This window comes from Lethenteron reissneri, chromosome 61 (genome assembly GCF_015708825.2).
Source record: "Lethenteron reissneri isolate LAM-NWPU_2019-01 chromosome 61, ASM1570882v1, whole genome shotgun sequence".
Lineage (NCBI taxonomy): Eukaryota > Metazoa > Chordata > Hyperoartia > Petromyzontiformes > Petromyzontidae > Lethenteron > Lethenteron reissneri.
The window spans coordinates 4,909,352-4,933,176 of NC_083839.1; the positions used below are offsets into that span (position 1 = coordinate 4,909,352).

A 23,825-nucleotide genomic window follows, 5' to 3' on the forward strand; every position below is an offset into this window, starting at 1 on the left:
AGTGATGTGTCAAATGAATCACGGCGTGGAGAGGACCAGTGCAGATGTTTATCACCTGTCACTGATGTGAGCCGGGAGTCGAACTCTCACCGTGCCTGGCTCCGCGTACCCTTGCAGCTATCTCGCCTGGTTCAGCATTTTCTTGCTGTGGTTGTTCCACCTGATGAAGATTGCTTGTGTTGCGACCGAAATGTCGTGATTTATCTTCTTGGTTCTTTCGGTAAAGTCACGTAGAAGGGAAATAATAAAGTAATAAAAATCAAACATTATAAATATTTCTCACGACGTTTCGGCCACAACGCAAGCAGCCGTCCTCAGGTGGAGAACAGGTCTGTCAGAAAGACAGCGTCTGAATGCTTGCTTTGTGTCCGAAACGTCGTGAGAATTATTTTATTATGTTTTATTTTTATTATTTTATTATTTCCCTTCTACGTGACTTTACCGAAAGAACCAAGAAGATGAATCCCTGCAGTCACGAAAGCTTTAAATCGAAATTTTACGTCGTGATTTGTTTGATTTTATTTCTACCTACGTGACTTTACCGAAAGAACCAAAGAGTATGATGATATCTGTAATATATAGACAATGCCGTGCCATGTGAATACGGTTTGCTCGATCGATACCAATCATCACAGGGCACGCTCTGAATGATACTGAGAGATGGCACGAGGAAGGAAGAGCACGTGGATTAGGGGGCAAACGCAAGGCAAAGTCATCACTCGAACTGTTCGAGTGGCCAACACCACGCCCGGTCGTCTTTGTCTCTCCGGTTCGCGATGTTTTACACCACACCGCACCAGGTACTCATTTGAGGCTGAGTCGACCTAGGGGAGGCCCAGGAGCGGCTCAGGTAGTCGCTGTGGTGTTGGTGGTGGTCGTTAGCGGGAATCCATCCCGCGACAATCACCACTGCCCTCAATAATCACATACAGTGCGTTATTCTATTTTACATATGCCACAAAATATTTTAGACATTTCCAAAAAATATATAATTTACTGAACATGTTTGCGCAAATAACGTGCACCGCTTCGTGCTGTAAACAAAAAAAATGCGAATAATCGTTCGAATTCTAATTTTGTGCCCAACATTTGTGCTTCAGCAAGATTTAGTCGCAATTATTCCCGGCATTCTACGCGATATTTTTTGCTGCATCTCCCCGCTCCTCCCCAGCATCACCATGGGCATCTTTAGCTCCACCCAGCACCACCACCATCATCATCACCACCACCACCCACCCACACCACCCACCCACACCACCCCCCCCTCCTCCCATCCCCATCGCGTCTTGCGCAAAGATCCGCCGCACAGCACACCCGGCAGACAGAGAGAGAGACGCAGAGGAGACACGGAGACCCACAGAGTCACGTACAATTATTGTCTTGCAGATAATAATTGTATTTAGGCATCATGTTATATGCGGTTGGAGGTAGCTGATTAATTGCCCGGAAATTGCTTGCGTGTTCATTTATTGTTTTTATATTATTATTTCTACAATATTGCTGTTGTTTTTTGCAGCGTTTTGGTAGCGTAGAGAGAAGGGTAGGGAGAGAGAGAGGCGAAGACGAGAGGCGCTCACAATGGCTGACGCGTCAGAATGCAGCATCAAGGTGATGTGCAGGATCCGTCCGCTCAACGAATCCGAGAAGGTTCGAGGCGACAAATTCATCCCGAAATTCCAGGGTGACGACACCCTCTCCATCGCGGTGAGGACAGAGCGAGCGCGACGCGACGCGACACGACGCGACACACGGATCGGCAGGGCAGGGCGGGCAGGGCATCCTGCAGGGAGACACAAACCCGCACGGATGGGGCTGAAGGGATTAGGGGGCAGGGGGGGGGGATTGGGGGAGATGGGATGGGTGGGAGAGGGATGGGGAGAGAGATGGGTGGGAGAGAGATGGGGAGAGAGATGGGGAAAGAGATGGGTGGGAGATGGAGAGAGGGATGGGGAGAGAGATGGTAGAGAGAGGGATGGGGAGAGAGATGATGGGAGAGGGATGGGTGGGAGATGGGTGGGTGGGAGATGGGTGGGAGAGAGATGATGGGAGAGAGATGGGGGGGAGGGGGAGAGATGTGGATGGGGAGTGGGGTGGGAAACGATTTAATGGAAACATGAATGTATGGAGAAATGGGATTGAACAGAGGGATGTTAAAAGGATGGAGACAAACGCGAGAGGGGTGGGGAGGCAAGGAGGGAGGGGGATTGGATAGAGATGCAGAGAAGAGGTAATCAGGGAGGGGAGGGATGTGGGCCGAATGGATGGCTGGATAGGTCGCTAGAGTCGGTGGGGTGGGGGAATGATTCACAGGTGAGTGAATGAATGAAGAGGTGACGTAAAGATGCACAAATGAATGAATCAATGATGGGCTCACTGTAGAGAATGTGGAGGGGGAAACAGGGAGGGATGTAGAGCGGTCGAATTGATGGGTGGGGTGGGGAACGACGCAAGAATGAGCGAATGACGTGGAGGACAAAATGGGATTGATGAATAGTGGTAGGCAGAGAGGATGGATGGATGTGGTGGGCTGGTCAGGGGTACGATGAATCAATGTTTAAAAGAGAGAGTAGATTGATTTATGGGTGCACGAATGAAGGAATGAATGAATGAATGAATGGCCGGAGATGCGGGAGTGAACGTAGAGAGGAACGGATGATGCGGGTGGGGTCCGAGAACGGTGAATGAATTAATGGAGTGACTCGATTGATTTTGGCGTGCAAGGATGAATGAATGAATGAACGAGGGGGTCATTGTCGATACGAGAATGGAGGGAGGGATGTGGAGAGTGTGGACGGCTGGGATGGGGGTGGAGAACGATGAAATGGATGAATATATGAAACAATAAGAGGGGGGATGTCATTGAGAGGGCTGGAGTGAGATGACGAGAGCGAAATGAGCGGATGGATGTGGTGATTGGTAGCGATGCATGAAGGAATCAAACAACGGATGTTGTTAGATTCAACGGAGGCAGTGAGGGAGGGATGAGATGGGCGGGTGGGGAGTGAGGCATCGACTCCGAAATGAACGTTGAGACGGAATTAGCGGGTGAGGGAGGTTGGGGAGTGGTGCATAATTTAATTTTTGATTGGCACGAGTTGATTAAGTTGAAGGGATGTATGTAAATTAGACAGATGGGAGGATTAAAGAGAGAGGTGGGGGTGGGGGGGAGAGAATGAAGAAGGATGAATGAAGAACGGAGGATTGATGCACGGGGAGGAATGAATATATGAATTAGGATAAGGGTGGATGGGGAAAGTGGATTGGGTGGAGGGAGAGAGGTACAGATGATTGTAAATAAGGGAGGGGAGGGAGGGGATGTGCTTTTGCAAGGAATGAATGCATGGACGTAGGGATGCACGAATGAATTAATGAACGAATGAGGATGTCACTGTAGAGATGGGAGGGAGGGGAAACTGGTGGATGGGTGGTAAAAAATGATTTAACGAAATGTTAAAAAAAAAAATTACGAAATGATGAACGAAGCAAAGTGCTGAATACACCGAGCATCTTCTTGTTTCCACTGATCGTTTAAAAAAAAGAGAGAGAGATCGCAATAGGAGAGATGGGGTGGATGCAAACGAGACGGGTGATAGCGATGCACACGTTGAGGGAAAACGGTGAAGCGAGAGGCGACGTGGAGGATGGGAGGAGATGGATGGATGGATGGAGGCGGATGGAGATGTCAGCGTAAGGATGGACGACAATTTAGAGGCAGCGATGGAGGGAGTAAACGTGGCACTTCACGAAGAGAAAATACGGAGGGATAGAGGAAGAAAGGGAGGCTGGGATGGAAGAGAGGGATGGATAAATTAGAGGATGGGGGGAGGGTGGATGGTGGATTGGTGAATGGTAGAGGTGGCAAGCGGATTGATGGATGGGTGAGTCGAGGGTGGCTGTACCCGCCACCGTAGCCACCATTAAGCAGAAACGTCACGAGCATCATCATCATCATCACCACCATCACCACCACCCATCATCACCACCACCCATCACCACCCATCATCACCATCATTCACTACCACCATCACCACCCATCACCATCACCACCACCATCATCACCACCACCCATCACCACCCATCATCACCATCATGCACTACCACCATCACCACCCATCACCATCATCACCATCATTCACCACCACCCATCATCACCATCACCACCACCATCACCACCATCACAACCATCACCACCATCACCACCACCCATCACCACCCATCGCCATAACCACCCATCATCACCACCACCACCACCATCATCACCACCACCCATCACCACCCATCATCACCATCATTCACCACCACCATCACCACCCATCACCATCACCACCCATCATCACCACCACCATCACCACCCATCATCATCACCACCCATCACCATCACCACCCATCATCACCACCACCACCCACCACCATCACCACCCATAACCACCAACCACCACCACCCATCACTACCACCATCACCACCCATCACCACCCATCATCACCACCACCCACCACCATCACCACCCATCATCACCACCACCCATCACCACCCATCATCACCACCACCCACCACCATCACCACCCATCATCATCACCACCCATCACCACCCATCATCACCACCACCCACCACCATGAACACCCATCACCATCACCACCAACCACCACCCATCATTATCACCACCACCACCACCCATCACCACCACCATCACCACCCATCACCACCACTCATCACCACCACCATCACCACCATCACCACCCATCATCACCACCATCACCACCATCACCACCACCATCACCACCCATCACCACCACCACTCATCACCACCACCATCACCACCTATCACCACCACCACCACGACCACCATCACCACCACCACCACCCATCACCACCATCACCACCCATCACCACCACCACGACTACCACCAATCACCACCACCATCACCACCCATCACCACCATCACCACCCATCATCACCACCATCACCACCACCACCCATCACCACCACCATCACCACCATCACCACCATCACCACCCATCATCACCACCATCACCACCACCACCCATCACCACCACCATCACCACTACCACCACTCATCACCACCACCATCACCACCACCACCACCCATCATCACCACCCATCACCACCACCATCACCACCACCACCACCCATCATCACCACCCATCACCACCACCATCACCACCACCACCCACCATCACCACCATCACCACCATCACCCATCACCACCACCATCACCACCATCACCACCATCACCACCCATCATCACCACCATCACCACCACCACCCATCACCACCACCATCACCACTACCACCACTCATCACCACCACCATCACCACCACCACCACCCATCATCACCACCCATCACCACCACCATCACCACCACCACCACCCATCATCACCACCCATCACCACCACCATCACCACCACCACCCACCATCACCACCATCACCACCATCACCATCACCACCCATCATCACCACCATCACCACCATCACCACCCATCACCACCATCACCACCACCACCACCCATCACCATCACCACCCATCATCACCACCACCATCACCACCACGATGTTATACTCGGAGACGACTTCGGATATTCGTTACCGGCGTCGGCTGTGAACGGAAAACGAACCTCGGGTCGCCGGGTTCATAGTGCAACCCGCTCACCGATGCGCCACCGCTCCCCAAACACGTAACAAAGACAAAGATCCCCCGTGTAGCCTTGACAGACTGTTGGGGCAAGTGCTGTTAGCGAGCAGCACCTATGAAGGCCGGCACGGCACACGAGGGGGTGGGTGGCCAGCGACACGCCCGGCCGCCTTTGTCTCCCCAGTGGCGATGTTTACTGCACCCCGCACCAGCTACTCGTTTGAGTCGACAAAGACGACATGCGCACACACGTGGTGTACACAGTTACGTACACACTAGAGCTGAACGATTAATCGATTTCAAATCGAAATCGCAATTTGAAACAATGCGATTATCAAATCGCAAAGGCTGCGATTTTTAGCGATTTCAAAAGTCCTATTACTTATTGGAATTGTTTTATTATTGTATTATTACAACTGTATTTATTTAACTTTACAATTGTTCTATGTTTGATTGTTCTATTTCAATTAAACCATTTTTATAAATACATGTTGGGAGCAATTAATATATTTTAAGTTCTCATCGATGCGTTAGAATATATAGAGCAGTTCATATTGAGATGGTATCATGTGGTAATGCTCCATCACATGTTTTAAATCTATTACACGGTGGATATTGAACTGAAGCTTGACTTTAAAAAATCTAATCGTAAATCAAATCTCGATATCTGTCAGAAAATTCGCAATTAGATATCTTCACCAAATCGTTCAGCCCTAGTACACACACACATACACAACAGCCACCACCACAACAACAACCACCACAACAACGATCGTCGTTCAGCTACTAGGCGACGGTGACGTCACCGCACCACTTAGCGGTGACCTCAGCACGGTGCTTGTGCCAGGCTAAGTGCACTTTAAGGTCACGTGGCAGTGTAGAAGGTGACGGGAGAGGCGTCACCGGCCGGCTGACCGAGATGGCTTGAAGATGCCTCCAGAGATGAAGTGAAAAGTTTAATTTCGATGTAAAGCTTTCGTGACTGCAGGGATTCATCTTCTTGGTTCTTTCGGTAAAGTCACGTAGAAGGAATATAATAAAATAGTAAAAATAAAACGTAATAAAATAAAATAATAATATAATAAAATAAAATTATTTCATTATGTTTTGTTTTTATTACTTTATTACTTCCCTTCTACGTGACTTTACCGAAAGAACCAAGATGAAGTGAAGAGTGATTTAATTTGCGAACGCTGAATTTTATTTGTTGTTAGCCTTGTAAAAATACACATTTTTTCCCTTCAATTTTGTTTTCCTCGTGAAAATATTACTGGGGGAGGCCTCACAGTGTCTGTAGCCCAGGGGCCTACACAATCTGAATCCGGCCCTGGGTGTCCACCTTACCAGGCTGTTTGGGGCAAAGCCTGTGAGCGAGTGGCAGCACCACCACGAGAACCACCACGGACAGTACGTCCGGCCGCCTTTGTCTCCCCAGTGGCGATGTTCGGACACAGCACCGGGTACTCATTTAAAGCCGAGTCGACCTAGGGGAGGGCCCAGGGCGCGTTCAGATGATCGTCACTGGGTGTTGGTGGCCGTGAGCGGGAATCGAACTCGGACACGTGTACACAAATAGACAGACATGCGTACATACAGGGACACGTTGCACACAGAGACACAGAAACTCCTTCACGAATACACAGAGACTCATAGACAAAGCCACACAATCTAGAGGCGTACGGTGTGAGCGTCCTTGGAAGGGGAGTCCTGGGGATAGATAACACAAAGATAACATAAAGATAACACAAAGATAACACAAAGATAACATAAAGATAACACACAGATTACACAAATGTGACATAAATATGCCATAAAGATGACACAAATATAACACAAAGATAACACAAATATAACATAAAGATAGCATAACGACAACATAAAGATAACATAAAGATAACACAACGATAACACAAATCCCGTTCTCCTCCTCTTTCGCCTCAATGCTGGACGTCTGTAAAACAACAACAAAGTGCTTTATAGCGCATCGGATTCCTCCAGAATAAATAAATATTCTGATTCTTGGACGCTCCCAAGGTCACGCTGCTCCCATTTTCCTATCTGCCAGGCGTGCGCTTCGACCCCTCTTCGTGCTCATCAGCAACGCCGTAGCCGCTCACACAGCGGCCACGCGTACGGGATGTTCGTGTGTACCGGTGGTGTACATTGCATCGGGGGGGGGGGGGGGGGAGCGGTGGTGCAGTGGTTAGCGCGCTGCGCTCACGACCAACCCGGCGAGCCGAGTTCGATTCCCGCTCACGACAAAAGTATAAATCGGTGTTGATCGTCCGAAACGGGTTTAGACCACCACACCCCCTCGACGCAGCCTTAACATGAATATCCCTACCCGGTACGGCGTGCAAACATCGGCACCCGGGGGGAGACAAAGGCGGTCGGGCGTGGTCGCTGGCCACACCTCTGCGCCGTTCAAGCCTCCTTCACGCGTTCTCGCCAACAGCCTTTGTAGGCTACACGGGGGGCCTTTGTCTTTGGTTTGCAATGCTGTGGTCCTTGCACCAGCACCGCCCAATTAATTCCATTATAAGAGGGCAGCTTTGACTTGAACGGCTCGTTCATTAGACGCCCGGACCTTCCTATGCAATCAGGATGAACGTTTTCTCCTTATTCAAGCTCATCGGTGAGTCGTACCCAGACAGCAACAAGACTGTCAAGTACAGCTCGGATTGATTGCTGTAGCCGTCTTTAATTTAACACATTAGGCTTTCGCCACCAATATCATTCACGACAAAGTGTGTTTGTTGTTGTTGTTGTTGTTGTGTTAGATCGGGTCAATGTGTCGTTACCACCCTCCTCCACCCGACGCAGCCACATTGAGTGTGGTTCGTCACGCTGTGAACAGAACGCGCCCGTGATTTCCCACTTCAGCACCACCGCTGCGATGGAGAGCAACTCCCCCCAGACAGAGAGAGAGAGAGTCAACACCAACTACTACTACGACTACAGCCTTACTTTTCACTACTCTCATACTGGCAACAACAAAACAACGGTCTCCACGATAACCCCACACCCGTTTACTATTCTGGCCAATCGCCTGACCATGCTGCTGCTGGTGGAAGAGGAGCGCCTTGACAAAAGAATTTGCAAGGCGCTCTTCTTCCACCTCCAACCCAGCTTAAATATACGCTCCAAGCTTGGCAGTGTTTCATTCTTCACCTGAGGACGGCTGCTTGCGTTGTGGCCGAAACGTCGTGAGAATTATTTTATTATGTTTTATTTTTATTATTTTTTTACTTCCCTTCTACGCGACTTTACCGAAAGAACCAAGAAGATGAATCCTTGCAGTCACGAAAGCTTTAAATCGAAGTAGTAATAGGTGTTTACCCTTTTCAACTGGTACAAAAACTGACACCTTTATACAAGGCATCATGTGTGCAATAACCACAACACAAGCAGTCAAAATGCAAACAAAAAGAAACAACTCTGATAATGATAATGCTATGCACTGTCCTTGAAGTTGATTGGTCCACACCCGAGACAGTTTTTCTTAGAGCCTAGTCTCAATTGGTGTTGGACCAGATGACGCCAAAAGGCGTACATTCAAGGACAGTGCATATCATTATCAGAGTTGTTTCTTTTGGTTTGCATTTTGACTGCTTGTGTTGTGGTTATTGCAAACATGATGCCTTGTATAAAGGTGTCAGTTTTTGTACCAGTTGAAAAGGGTAAACACCTATTACTATTTCGATTTAAAGCTTCTTTCGTGACTGCAGGGATTCATCTTCTTGGTTCTTTCGGTAAAGTCACGTAGAAGGGAAATAATAAAATAAAATAATAAAAATAAAACATTATAAAATAATTCTCACGACGTTTCGGCCACAACGCAAGCAGCCGTCCTCAGGTGAAGACCAGGTCTGTCGGGGAGACAGCGTCTGAATGAAACAGCACCTATTACTATATTTTGCCACTAGTAAAGGAGATGTCTCAAAATGTAAAACTTGTATGGGACTGTCGTTTTTAATGGAACGGATAATCATAATAATAATACTGTGACGTCACCGAGTCTCCCACGTGTTCACCATCGTCATCAACACGTGGCCTGGAATCATCTCCAGGTGGTCTCCAGAGCCAGGAGGCGGCTCGTTTCCCGCGGCGTCGTTGCAAATTCCCAGAAGCATTAAACACGTTTTGAAGCACCCTGTCTATGCTACGAAGAAGGGTCATTGCCCGAAACGTCGGGAAATGACCCTTCTCTTTAAGGGCCATGCGGTGATTATTGACGAGCGCGCGTGGTGTTGTTTCGGGCAATGTGCCTTCTGCACGGCGCACAAGAGAAGCCAGACAGAGAGAGAGATGTGGAGTGCACGAGAAATGGTTTTGGGAGGCGAAGCCCTGGGAAACGCATCCGATGGACACATTTCCGATAAGAGTATTTGTTCCATGACAATGCAGATGCAGTGCCACCCCCTCCCTCCCCCCCGGAATAAATGGGCTTACGTCACCCCTGCAGGCACGAAGCTGCACTATCATCAAAGAACAATGATGCCCCCCCCCCGTTTAGACTTAACGCAACCTTTGGGAGGGGAGGGGGTGAGCGAACACCCAACGAAGGCTGGCACCTTGCCACACGAGGGGGTGGGTGGTCAGCACCGCCGTTGTCTCCCCAGTGGCGATGTTCACACACCGCGCGCTGCACTGCACACCGGGCCAGGTACACATTTAGGCCGGGTCGACCTAGGCGAGGTCCAGGAGCGGTTCAGATCAAGGCTGTAGCCATGGAGACAACATTGGGGGGGACGAAATCTTCCAGGGTGTCTGGGGGTCCCAACCCAGAAAAAAAATATCTAAATTTGAAAACTCATTTCCTGCCTCAAATATTAAAAAAATTACTAACGCATGAGATGGACTTTTTATTTATTTTTTACAATGTGGAATAGTGTATTGTATTATACTCTTAGGTTTTTTCGGTAAAGTCGCGTAGGTAAAAAATAAAATTAAAATTAATAAAAGTAATAATAGAAATAAAATAATACAAAATCACGACGTTTCGGAGGCAACACAAGTCTCCGTCATCAGGTGGGACCGTCACATCTAAATTTGCTGTATCAAGTTAATTTTTTACCTACGTGACTTTACCGAAAAAACCTTAGAGTATGAATCCTTGCAGTCACGAAAGCTTCAAATCTAGAATGTATTGTATTACATTGCTCTAGTTTTTTTTCTTTTTTACCACTTCTTGTTTCATTGTATGTAATGGCAGAGATTAGGGATTAATAAAGTACAACCATAACCTCAATCATATAAACAGAAATCTACGCATTGATTTATATGAAGACGAGTCCAGATATTGTGGCCAAGGTTAAGCAAATTGCTGTTTTCATTTACATAGCATAGCAATTTTTTTAAAGCAATATATTGGAGGGGACATTTATTATAATTACGGCCTTGGTTCAGATGATCGCCACGTGGCGTTTGGTGGCGTTAGTTGTACAGTACCGTGTGTGCCCCCACACCTAAGTGCATGAATAACAACGCCACACGAGGCGAGCCATCTGCTCCACCAGAGCAGCTCGCTGGGAGTGCGAAATCGATCTTGCCAGCAGCCAGGCATCGACTGCAAGCCAACACCACTGGGCCGGTTTTGACATCCAGTGTCTCATCAGCTGCACAGTCAGGCTTGGCCTGAACCAGTGCACGTGATCTTCCCAGAAGTTTGTAGGCGTGGCCTGGTTTTGACATCCAGTGTCTCATCAGCTGCACAGTCAGGCTTGGAGTGAACCAGTGCAGGAGATCTTCCCAGATGTTTGTAGGCGTGGCCTGGTTTTGACATCCAGTGTCTCATCAGCTGCACAGTCAGGCTTGGCCTTAACCAGTGCACGTGATCTTCCCAGAAGTTTGTAGGCGTGGCCTGGTTTTGACATCCAGTGTCTCATCAGCTGCACAGTCAGGCTTGGCCTTAACCAGTGCAGATCTTCCCAGATGTTCGTAGGCGTGGCCTGGTTTTGACATCCAGTGTCTCATCAGCTGCACAGTCAGGCTTGGCCTGAACCAGTGCACATGATCTTCCCAGAAGTTTGTAGGCGTGGCCTGGTTTTGACATCCAGTGTCTCATCAGCTGCACAGTCAGGCTTGGAGTGAACCAGTGCAGGAGATCTTCCCAGATGTTTGTAGGCGTGGCCTGGTTTTGACATCCAGTGTCTCATCAGCTGCACAGTCAGGCTTGGAGTGAACCAGTGCAGGAGATCTTCCCAGATGTTTGTAGGCGTGGCCTGGTTTTGACATCCAGTGTCTCATCAGCTGCACAGTCAGGCTTGGCCTGAACCAGTGCACGTGATCTTCCCAGAAGTTTGTAGACGTGGCCTGGTTTTGACATCCAGTGTCTCATCAGCTGCACAGTCAGGCTTGGCCTGAACCAGTGCACGTGATCTTCCCAGAAGTTTGTAGGCGTGGCCTGGTTTTGACATCCAGTGTCTCATCAGCTGCACAGTCAGGCTTGGCCTGAACCAGTGCAGATCTTCCCAGATGTTCGTAGGCGTGGCCTGGTTTTGACATCCAGTGTCTCATCAGCTGCACAGTCAGGCTTTGCCTTAACCAGTCCTGGTGATCTTCCCAGATGTTTGTAGGCGTGGGCCGGTTTTGACATTTCGTGTTTCATCAGCAAGGACCTTCTGTTAGTTGCGTGTCCTTGGTGCGACGTTGAATTATATAGTAATATACACGATACAGTTATATGGTAATACACGCTACAATAGCCACTGTCGTTATGGAGAATAGTAATGACGAAAGAGATCACCATTATACAGGACAGCAGTGTAATACTTTAAATTTAATACACAAAATCGATTTAAGAATCGATTTGCAACTTTAAACCGATCAAAGGTGTGTGCCCTGCAGACCTCCACAGATGATAGGTGGTGCTACTCGCTAGCAGCACTTGCCCCAGCGCGCCTGTTGGAGGCTATACGGGGGACCTTTGTCTTGGTTACGGGCGCGCACCACCACTGCTGCTGTGGCCGCAATGCTGGCCTCAATAGGTGCTCGCTAACACTGCCCCACTTGTGTTGCGTCTCTGTGGTTGTGTGTGTGGTGTGTGTGCAGGGAAAGCCGTACATCTTTGACCGCGTGTTTCCACCCAACACCACTCAGGAGCAAGTGTACAACGCGTGTGCACGGCAGATCGTGAAAGGTACGTGCGCATACACACACATACACACACATACACACACATACACACAACACACACATCGACAACAACAACCGCCATTCGCCACTAAGTGGCGGTGACGTCACCACGACGCTTGTGCCAGGCCATGTGCACCTTGAGGCCACGTGAAGTGTCGAACGCCCGCTGGCAGGAGGTCACGGGGCAGACCCAGCAGGTGCCACGGGTTGACTGACCGAGATGACTGGCTGATGCACCACCTGTGCCCCCTACTGTACCAACTTGCTGTGCTTTAGCCACCCGGCGCTCCGCTCGTTGTTGTGATCATCGCTCCTCCGCCCTCCGTTGTTGTTGGAGGGCGACTGCCTCCAACTGACCAGTAGCAGCGTCCTTCACGAGCCTCCTCCACAGAGGCCGATCTTGACACCGCTGGTACCAGTCATCGGCAAGTCCACTCAGCTCCACGTCCTCCTGTACCACATCACTCCATCTCTTCTCTAGCCCATGCCGCGCCCGTTTAGCCCCCTCGATCCGGCCGAACAAAAGCTGTTTAGGCATGCGGTGGCTGGGCATGCGGGCTACATGACCCAGCCAACGCAGCCTTGCCTGCCGGAGGAGCTCACCGATGGGACTTTGCTCAGATCTTTCAAGGATTTGTGAGCTCCTCACACAATCCAGCCTGGTTAAACCCAGGATGGATCGTAGGCAGGCCAGCCTAAATGTTTCCAACCGGCGAAGATACATACACACATACACACACATACACATACATAAACATACATAAAAGATCCCCCGTATAGCCTTAACAGACTGTAGGGGCAAGTGCTGTCAGCGAGCACCTATGAAGGCCGGAACGGTACACGAGGGGGTGGGTGGCCAGCACCACGCCCGACCGCCTTTGTCTCCCTAGTGGCGATGTTTACACACCGCACCAGGTACTCATTTGAGGCTGAGTCGACCTAGGAGAGGCCCGGGACCGGTTCAGATAATCTTCACTGGTGTTGCCAGTGAGCGGGAATTGAACCCGTGTCGCCGGGTTCATAGCGCAGCGCGCTAACCGCTACACCACCGCTCCCCACTGTGTACACTCATACACGTGTCTACACGTGTATGAGTGTACACAGACACACACACATACTCACGCATAACTAGAATTACATTTCGATTTAAAGCTTTCGTGACTGCAGGGATTAATATTCTTGGTTCTTTCGGTAAAGTCATCACGTAGGAAAAAAAACCAATTAAAATTCTCACGACGTTTCGATTGCAACACAAGCAATCATCATCAAGTGTGAAAACTACAGCAAGAACATTTTAGCTGAATTACATGTACACTCACACACGTGTACACGCACCTGTGCAGTACACGTACCTACAACAGTATTCACCATCAAGTGGTGGTGACGTCGCGCACAGCGCCCCTGCCAGGCTAGGTGCACTTTAACCTCTGCGGGTGAATGGGACAGGCCCTGACAGACGCGTGTCCGCCTGTGGCTCTGTGTCTATGCTCTTCATTGTCCGTGTCTCTGCTTGCCTGTCCCATGTTGTCTCGTAGCGTCTTTTGTCTCTCTGCCAGTATCTCTGTCTCTCACCACGTGTCTCCTGCCCATTGTCTCTGTCTCTCACCACGTGTCTCCTGCCCATTGTCACTGTCTCTCACCACGTGTCTCCTGCCCATTGTCTCTGTCTCTCACCACGTGTCTCACCACGTGTCTCCTGCCCATTGTCTCTGTCTCTCACCACGTGTCTCCTGCCCATTGTCTCTGTCTCTCACCACGTGTCTCACCACGTGTCTCCTGCCCATTGTCTCTGTCTCTCACCACGTGTCTCCTGCCCATTGTCTCTGTCTCTCACCACGTGTCTCCTGCCCATTGTCTCTGTCTCTCACCACGTGTCTCCTGCCCATTGTCTCTGTCTCTCACCACGTGTCTCACCACGTGTCTCCTGCCCATTGTCTCTGTCTCTCACCACGTGTCTCCTGCCCATTGTCTCTGTCTCTCACCACGTGTCTCCTGCCCATTGTCTCTGTCTCTCACCACGTGTCTCCTGCCCATTGTCTCTGTCTCTCACCACGTGTCTCACCACGTGTCTCCTGCCCATTGTCTCTGTCTCTCACCACGTGTCTCGTCCTCCTGCCCATTGTCTCAGTCCACCCGTGTGTCCGCCGAGTCTGCCTGTCGCTATTTGTCCAAGCGGCCACGGCACCCATCCGTCCATGCTCCCCCCGCCTGTCTGTCCGTCACTCGTCGTCCGTCCGCCTTTGTCTTTCTTTGTCCGTATCCCGTCACATCGGGAGACCTCACCCACCACCCCGGTGGAGGGACAGACACGAGCACAGATTCCCCCTCCCCCCATGCCCCCTCCATCCCCCATTACCCCCCCCTCCATCCCCTCCATCCCCCATTCCCCCTCCCCTCCACCCCCCCTCCACCCCCCCTCCATCCCCCATTACCCCCCCCTCCATCCCCTCCATCCCCCATTACCCCTCCCCTCCACCCTCCCTCCATCCCCCAACACCCCCTCCCCCCTCCCCATCCTAGCTCATTAGCAACATCTCTTCAGAGACCCTGACGTCGCCATGGCAACCCAAAGAGCTCCCACTAATGGACGATTTGGGAGGCACCACTTATTTATTTATTTGCTTTTATGCAGCCCGTCGCGTGGTCGCCACGGTGACGGCGATGGTTTCGGGAGGGTGGGGGGGAGGTTTCGCAGGGGTCACGGGGGTCACGGGGGTGGCTGGCATTGGACCCAAGCCGTCACAGGCGAGGTCGTGCGTTTGAGTTCGAATCGCGTTCTCGAACGTAACGCGAACAGGCCCACACTCGCGCAGAGACCCGTAGACTCACACAGAGACACACAGACTCACATAGAGACCCGGAGACTCGCACAGAGACACACAGACTCACATAGAGACCCGTAGACACGCACAGAGACACATAGACTCACACAGAGACCCATAGACTCACACAGAGACCCATAGACTCACACAGAGACACATAGACTCACACAGAGACCCATAGACTCACACAGAGACCCATAGACACGCACAGAGACACATAGACTCAGATAGAGACCCATAGACTCACACAGAGACCCATAGACTCACACAGAGACCCATAGACTCACACAGAGACACATAGACTCACACAGAGACCCATAGACTCACACAGAGACCCATAGACTCACACAGAGACCCATAGACTCACACAGAGACCCATAGACTCACACAGAGACCCATAGACTCACACAGAGACACATAGACTCACACAGAGACCCATAGACTCACACAGAGACCCATAAACCCGCACAGAGACTCATAGACTCACACAGAGTCTCATAAACTCACACAGACCCATACTCACACAGAGACCCATAGACTCACACAGAGACCCATAGACTCACACAGAGACCCATAGACTCACACAGAGACCCATAGACTCACACAGACCCTCATAGACTCACACAGAGACACATAGACTCACACAGAGACCCATAGACTCACACAGAGACCCATAGACTCATACAGAGACCCATAAACTCACACAGACCCATACTCACACAGAGACCCATAGACTCACACAGAGACCCATAGACTCACACAGAGACACATAGACTCACACAGAGACCCACAGACTCACACAGAGACCCATAGACTCACACAGAGACCCATAGACTCACACAGAGACCCACAGACTCACACAGAGACCCATAGACTCACACAGAGACCCATAGACTCACACAGAGACCCATAGACTCATACAGAGACCCATAAACTCACACAGACCCATACTCACACAGAGACCCATAGACTCACACAGAGACCCACAGACTCACACAGAGACCCATAGACTCACACAGAGACCCATAGACTCACACAGAGACCCACAGACTCACACAGAGACCCATAGACTCACACAGAGACCCATAGACTCACACAGAGACCCATAGACTCACACAGAGACCCATAGACTCACACAGAGACCCATAGACTCACACAGAGACCCATAGACTTGCATAAACTGGGTTGTGCTTAATTTGCCAAATTTCTGGCTCTCTGAGAACGAAACTATCGCTGGTGACGGGCACCCCTCTCGTACGGCAGAGCGGGTGAGGCAGTGCTGCCCGATACTGTGTGTGTGTGTGAACTAGAGTGTCACGTGTAGAAGGGATCTCGGAGCTAACTCTGTGATGTCCACTTCCGCGGGCCGTTCTCTGCTCACGCGGAGGCGTCCACGCCGCTTCTTTGTCGTCGTGATGCCATGACGACGATGACGACGACGATTGTGATGGCGACAATGACGACGACGATGATGACGACAATGATGACGATGATGACTGATGAAGACGACGATGATGACGGCAATGATGACGATGATGACGACGACGACAACGATGATGACGACGATGACGATGATGACGACGACAATGATGACGATTTCGATTTAAAGCTTTCGTGACTGCAGGGATTCATATTCTTGGTTCTTTCGGTAAAGTCACGTAGAAGGGAAATAATAAAATAAAACAATAACAATTCTCACGACGTTTCGATTGCAACACAAGCAATCGAAACGTCGTGAGAATTTTATATTTTTGATTTTCATTATGACGATCATGACGACGACGACGATTATGATGATGATGACGACGATGACGACGACAACGATTATGATGATGACGACGATGACGACGATTGTGATGACGATGACGAGGACGATGACAACGATTATGATGACGACGACGATGATTATGATGATGACGACGATGATTATGATGACGACAACAGCGGCGATCCGGGGATCAAAGCCCGGAGATTAAAAAACAAAATTGTCTTTAAATTAAAAAAGAGGTGGCGGCGGTGGTTAGGCTGATGGCGATAGTGATGGCGGTTCGTGTGTGATGTCGTGATGGTGTTTAGTCGGTGTGGCTTTGTGGCTGTTAGCTCAGCCTCAACACGAGTACCCGGTGCGGTGTGTGGTAAACATCGCCACTGGGGAGACAAAGGCGGCCGGGCGTGGTGCTGGCCATCCACCCCCTCGTGTGCCACAGTGCCGGTAGCCTTCATAGGTGCTGCTCGCTGACAGCACTTGCCCCTACAGTCTGTTGAAGGCTACGTGGCCGGGGGGAATCTTTATCTTTGTGGCTGTCACCATCACTTAGCGGTGAACGGTGGATGTTGTCGTGCGTCTGCCTCTTGGCGCGTACATTGTCTGTGTGTGGCTGCTGGCGTGTGTGTGTGTCAAGTTCAAGTTCATTTATTTGGTGTAGCCCTGTGAGCCATTCGGCTCTTGAATCGGGTGCAACCGCAACAAACAGAAAACTAAAACATGAACAAAAACATCTTAAAGTGACTATGTGCAAACAGAAAATTCAAGAAAAGACAGCAAAATATTGCAGAAAAAAAAATCACCGTACACCAACGCTGTGTGCAATAATCCCAGTGGGATGCAAGTCAAACAACAACAACAACCACAAGACAACTTAGATTAAGGCCATCAGTCTAACTCTGTACTACAACAAACAAACATGGCTGCGGGTGTCTGTGTGCAGATGTCCTTGAGGGATACAATGGAACAATCTTCGCGTACGGACAGACGTCGTCGGGCAAGACGCACACGATGGAGGTGAGAGTCACAATCCCCTTGACTGCAATCGGATTAGCGTCTGAAAGGTTCCTGTAAGCCCCCACATCTTCGTGCTCCGGTAGGAAGTGTAATCTGATTCGTATGTACGTGTGTGTGTGTGTACATGTGTGTGCGTGTACATGTGTGTGTGTATGTGGGGAGTGGTGGTGTAGTGGTTAGCGCGCTGCGCTATGAACCTGGCGACCCGGGTTCGATTCCCGCTCACGGCTAACACCAGTGACGATTATCTGAACCGGTCCTGGGCTTCCCCTAGGTCGACTCAGCCTTAAACGAGTACCTGGTGCAGTGTGTAAACATCGCCACTAGGGCGACAAAGGCGGTCGTGCGTGGTGCTGGCTACCCACCCCCTCGTGTACCGTTCTGGCCTTCATAGGTGCTCGCTAACAGCACTTGCCCCTACAGTCTGTTAAGGCTACACGGGGGATCTTTGTCTTTTGTTGTTGTGTAGAGTGAGTAGGTTTAATCGAACTGTTCAATCGAGCTTACAATGTATGAATCTTGCGCACCCGTGATAACCTAAGAGTTGTGCATTTATAAATATACTCGCTGAGTGTAACGTGCAGATTCATAAACCGTGAATCCAGTTGTTTTTTCTTATAATTTTGAACATGCAATCACTGACTCATGGAATAATGTCAACTTTTAACGCTGCCCTGATGATGATGGTGCTGATGATGATGGCGCTGATGATGCTGGTGCTGATGACGGCGATGATGACGGTGCTGATGATGATGATGGCACTGATGATGATAGTGTTGATCATGATGGCGCTGATGATGACGCTGATGAAGATGGCGCTGATAATGATGGTGCTGATTATAATGGCGCTGATAATGATGATGGCGCTGATGATGATGGCACTGCTTATAATGGCACTGATGATAATGATGGTGCTGATGATGATAGCACTGATGATGGTAGCGCCGATGATTATGGTGCCGATGATGACGATGCTGATGTTGATTGTGCTGATGATGATGGCGCTGCTGCTGATGATGACGCTGATGATGATGATGGCACTGCTGATGATGATGGTGTGCAGGGCAAGCTGCACGATGGGCACCTGATGGGCATCATTCCCCGCATCGTCCAGGACGTCTTCAACTACATCTACTCGATGGATGAGAATCTCGAGTTCCACATCAAGGTACAGAGATAAAGATCCCCCGTGTAACCTTCACAGACTGTAGGGGCAAGTGCTGTTAGCGAGCAGCACCTATGAAGGCCGGCACGGCACACGAGGGGATGGGTGGCCTAGCAACTACGCACGCCCGGCCGCCTTTGTCTCCCCGGTGGCGATGTTTACACACCGCACCAGCTACTCATTTGAGGCTGAGTCGACCTAGGGGAAGCCCAGGACCGGTTCAGATAATCGTCACCGGGGTTGGCGGCCGCCGTGAGCGGGAATCGAACTCGGGTCGCCGTGTTCGTAGCGCAAAGCGCGCTAACCGCTGCGCTAACCGCTGCGCCACCACTCCTCACAAACAACACAGACACGCATGCACGCAGACTACACACCGTGTCAACCCATCACGGTTCACTCCGTATTCCTGTGCAGGCGAATCGAGTTTTCAGGTCCACACGGCGCACAGCCGTTTCAATACGGGCAACAGAAATAAGTTTGTGTCTTTGTTTGTGTTTCTCCCTTGTGGTGATGGGACTTTGTAGGATGAACGTTGAGATGTATAAGGGGCACGGGGTGACCACTAAGGTGTGAATTGGTTTGTAATAAGGCAGGGCACTGACAAGGGGTTGACAGGTATGAGACTACCCAGTGGACGAGCTCATCACCGTCACGTGACCTCTTGCCCCCCCCCCCGTACAGGTCTCCTACTTTGAGATCTACATGGACAAGATTCGCGATCTCCTTGACGGTGAGAACGTCATGCGGTGGTGCCGGTGGTCGTCGTCGTGCTGATGGTGATTGTGGTGGTCGTGCTGATGATTGTGGTGGTGCTTCTGCTGATGGTTGTGCCGCTCATACTGCTGCTGATGGTGATTGTGGTGGTCGTGCTGATGATTGTGGTGGTGCTTCTGCTGATGGTTGTGCTGCTCATGCTGCTGCTGATGGTGATTGTAGTGGTCGTGCTGATGATTGTGGTGGTGCTTCTGCTGATGGTTGTGGTGCTCATACTGCTGCTGATGGTGACTGTAGTGGTCGTGCTGATGGTGATTGTGGTGGTCGTGCTGATGATTGTGGTGGTGCTTCTGCTGATGGTTGTGCCGCTCATACTGCTGCTGATGGTGATTGTGGTGGTCGTGCTGATGATTGTGGTGGTGCTTCTGCTGATGGTTGTGCTGCTCATGCTGCTGCTGATGGTGATTGTAGTGGTCGTGCTGATGATTGTGGTGGTGCTTCTGCTGATGGTTGTGGTGCTCATACTGCTGCTGATGGTGACTGTAGTGGTCGTGCTGATGGTGATTGTGGTGGTCGTGCTGATGATTGTGGTGGTGCTTCTGCTGATGGTTGTGCCGCTCATACTGCTGCTGATGGTGATTGTGGTGGTCGTGCTGATGATTGTGGTGGTGCTTCTGCTGATGGTTGTGCCGCTCATACTGCTGCTGATGGTGATTGTGGTGGTCGTGCTGATGATTGTGGTGGTGCTTCTGCTGATGGTTGTGCTGCTCATGCTGCTGCTGATGGTGATTGTAGTGGTCGTGCTGATGATTGTGGTGGTGCTTCTGCTGATGATTGTGGTGGTGCTTCTGCTGATGATTGTGGTGGTGCTTCTACTGATGATTGTGTCGCTCATGCTGCTGCTGATGATGATTGTGGTGGTGGCTACGCTGCTGCACGCGGCTGCCTGTAAGCGCAGATGGGACGTGAAACTCCCTTGCCGTGGGCGTCGAAGAGGCGGTGTGGACTAACCTCCATCTCTAATCGTCGAGGTTGTTTTTGGGTCAGGTCACGTATATAAATATATAATCGTGTTATCATTAAACCCACCACTACCCCGACACAGACAACCACGAATGGTTCGTCACGTAAACAGAACGTGGTCAATTCGTCACTAGTACAGCACGCGCCGGTTGTGTGCTGGAGAGCAAATCCACAACATTTACAATCTCAAGTACCATATTTCGCCAGTAATTACAGCTAGCATCATCATTACTATGATTACTGGCGAAACGTCGTACGCAGATCGTAAATGTTGTGGATTGGCTCTCAAACTCACAACCGTTTAGTGCTGTACTAGTATACTACATTATACACGACACTACTATACACTACACTATACACTACACGACTATACACTACACTATACACTACACTATACACTAGTGCTGTACTAGTGACAAATCAGCCACGTTTCTGTTTACGTGACAACCCTTACTAGTTGGCTGTGTCGGGTGGTGCAGGGGTTTAACGACACATTCATATATTTACATGATCTAACCCAACATAATTACTCTTTGGTTCTTTCGTTAAATAATAGCATACGTATGCTATTATTTAATTTATTATTTTATCTTTATACGTGACTTTACCGAAAGAACCAAAGAGTTATAACCTTTATTATTGATGATATTGGTCGCGAAAGCCGACTAGCACGTGTTCTCCATCTGTTCCCCATCGCCCGCTCGGGGTTTCCTCCGTGTGCTCCAGATTGCTGCCACCTGTAACGTCTCGTTCATTAGCGATGGGGGAGGGGGGGGGGCGGTGAGGGTTGTGTGGAGTCTGGAGAGGAGCGGTAGTCGCGTCAAGCGTGTTCATGTGCATGTGCTGTACGTGTGTGAACAGGTGGGTGCGTGAACGTGTGCTGTGTGTGAACATGTGTGTGTGAACGTGTGTGTGTGAACGTGTGTGTGTGAACGTGTGTGTGTGTGTGTGTTCCCGCTCACGGCCAAACACCAGTGACGATTATCTAAACCGTTCCTGGGCCTCCCCTAGGTCGACTCAGCCTTAAATGAGTACCTAGTGCGATGTGTAAACATCGCCACTAGGGAGACAAAGGCGGTCGGGCGTGGTGCTGGCCACCCACCCCCTCGTGTACCGTTCCGGCCTTCATAGGTGCTCGCTAACAGCACTTGCCCCTACAGTCTCTTCAGGCTATACGGGGGATCTTTGTTTTTTTGTGTGTGTGTGAACGTGTGTTGTGTGTGAACATGTGTTGTACTCATTGGTTTTTTCGGTAAAGTCACGTATGTAGAACTAAAATAAAATAATTAAAATAAATCACGACGTTTCGAACGCAACACAAGCACTCATCGTCAGGTGGAAATGGGGTGAAACACACAGCAAGGGAACACACAGAGGAGGGACACCACGTGCACAGCACACAGAGAACGTCAAACTGCACGTGAGCATCACGTGACGCAAACCAGTCGGCCAACAACACAGTGAGACACTAACCTGGTTGACCACGTATTTCACAAAGACTGCCGAATCTCTCGTGTTCATCATCCGGGCTGAACATGCCAACGTAAAACAGAGGACAGGGACTCGTGAACAGACACGAGGTACATACACAGAGAAGACACACAGGGAACGTGCATTGCGGTGAACATGCAAGTGCGTGAATGTGCGTGTGTGTAAACGCGAGTGTGAACACGCGTGTAAACGTGCGAGTGTGAGCGTACGTGCGTGTGTGCGTTTTTCAGTTTCCAAGACGAACCTCTCCGTTCACGAGGACAAGAACCGCGTGCCGTACGTCAAGGTACGGAGCGTTGTGTCACTGTGCCCGCTGTGCCACGCAGCCCGCGAGCGTTGTGACGTCGCAGCCAATCACAGCCCGCGAGCGTTGTGACGTTGCAGCCAATCACAGCCGCGAGCGTTGTGACGTTGCAGCCAATCACAGCCCGCAGAGTGTTGTGACGTTGCAGCCAATTACAGCCCGCGAGCGTTGTGACGTCGCTGCCAATCACAGCCCGCGAGCGTTGTGACGTCGCTGCCAATCACACTCCCGCAGAGCGTTTCTCTCTCACAGTGCTCGTGTCGGGTGTAGCATTTGGTGCGATGTGGCGATGTGATGCTGTGTTCACGCGGTGTGTTGACGCGTGGCCGTGGCGATGGCGATGTGTCGCTGTGTTCAGGTGGTGTGTTTGTGCATCTCGAGTCACTATTTCGATGTGTCACCGTATCACCGTGTCACCGTATCACCGTGTCACCGTATCACCGTGTCACCGTATCACCGTGTCACCGTGTCACCGTATCACCGTGTCACCGTATCACCGTGTCACCGTATCACCGTGTCACCGTATCACCGTATCACCGTGTCACCGTATCACCGTGTCACCGTATCACCGTGTCACCGTATCACCGTGTCACCGTATCACCGTGTCACCGTATCACCGTGTCACCGTATCACCGTGTCACCGTATCACCGTGTCACCGTGTCACCGTGTCACCGTGTCACCGTATCACCGTGTCACCGTATCACCGTATCACCGTGTCACCGTATCACCG

General features: G+C 50.5%; 1 protein-coding gene across 1 annotated transcript in view; it reads left to right on the top strand.

The window, feature by feature from the left end:
- Positions 1-1,297: 1,297 nt before the first annotated feature.
- LOC133358259 (kinesin heavy chain-like) overlaps positions 1,298-23,825 on the top strand; it is a 24,171-nt gene continuing 1,643 nt past the window's right edge. Inside the window, exons 1-6 of the mRNA XM_061576498.1 lie at positions 1,298-1,704; positions 12,710-12,797; positions 18,324-18,397; positions 19,461-19,565; positions 20,244-20,292; positions 23,021-23,076. Coding sequence (XP_061432482.1) covers positions 1,579-1,704; positions 12,710-12,797; positions 18,324-18,397; positions 19,461-19,565; positions 20,244-20,292; positions 23,021-23,076 — 498 coding nt within the window. The 5' untranslated portion in view covers positions 1,298-1,578. The remainder of the gene's footprint in view (positions 1,705-12,709; positions 12,798-18,323; positions 18,398-19,460; positions 19,566-20,243; positions 20,293-23,020; positions 23,077-23,825) is intronic.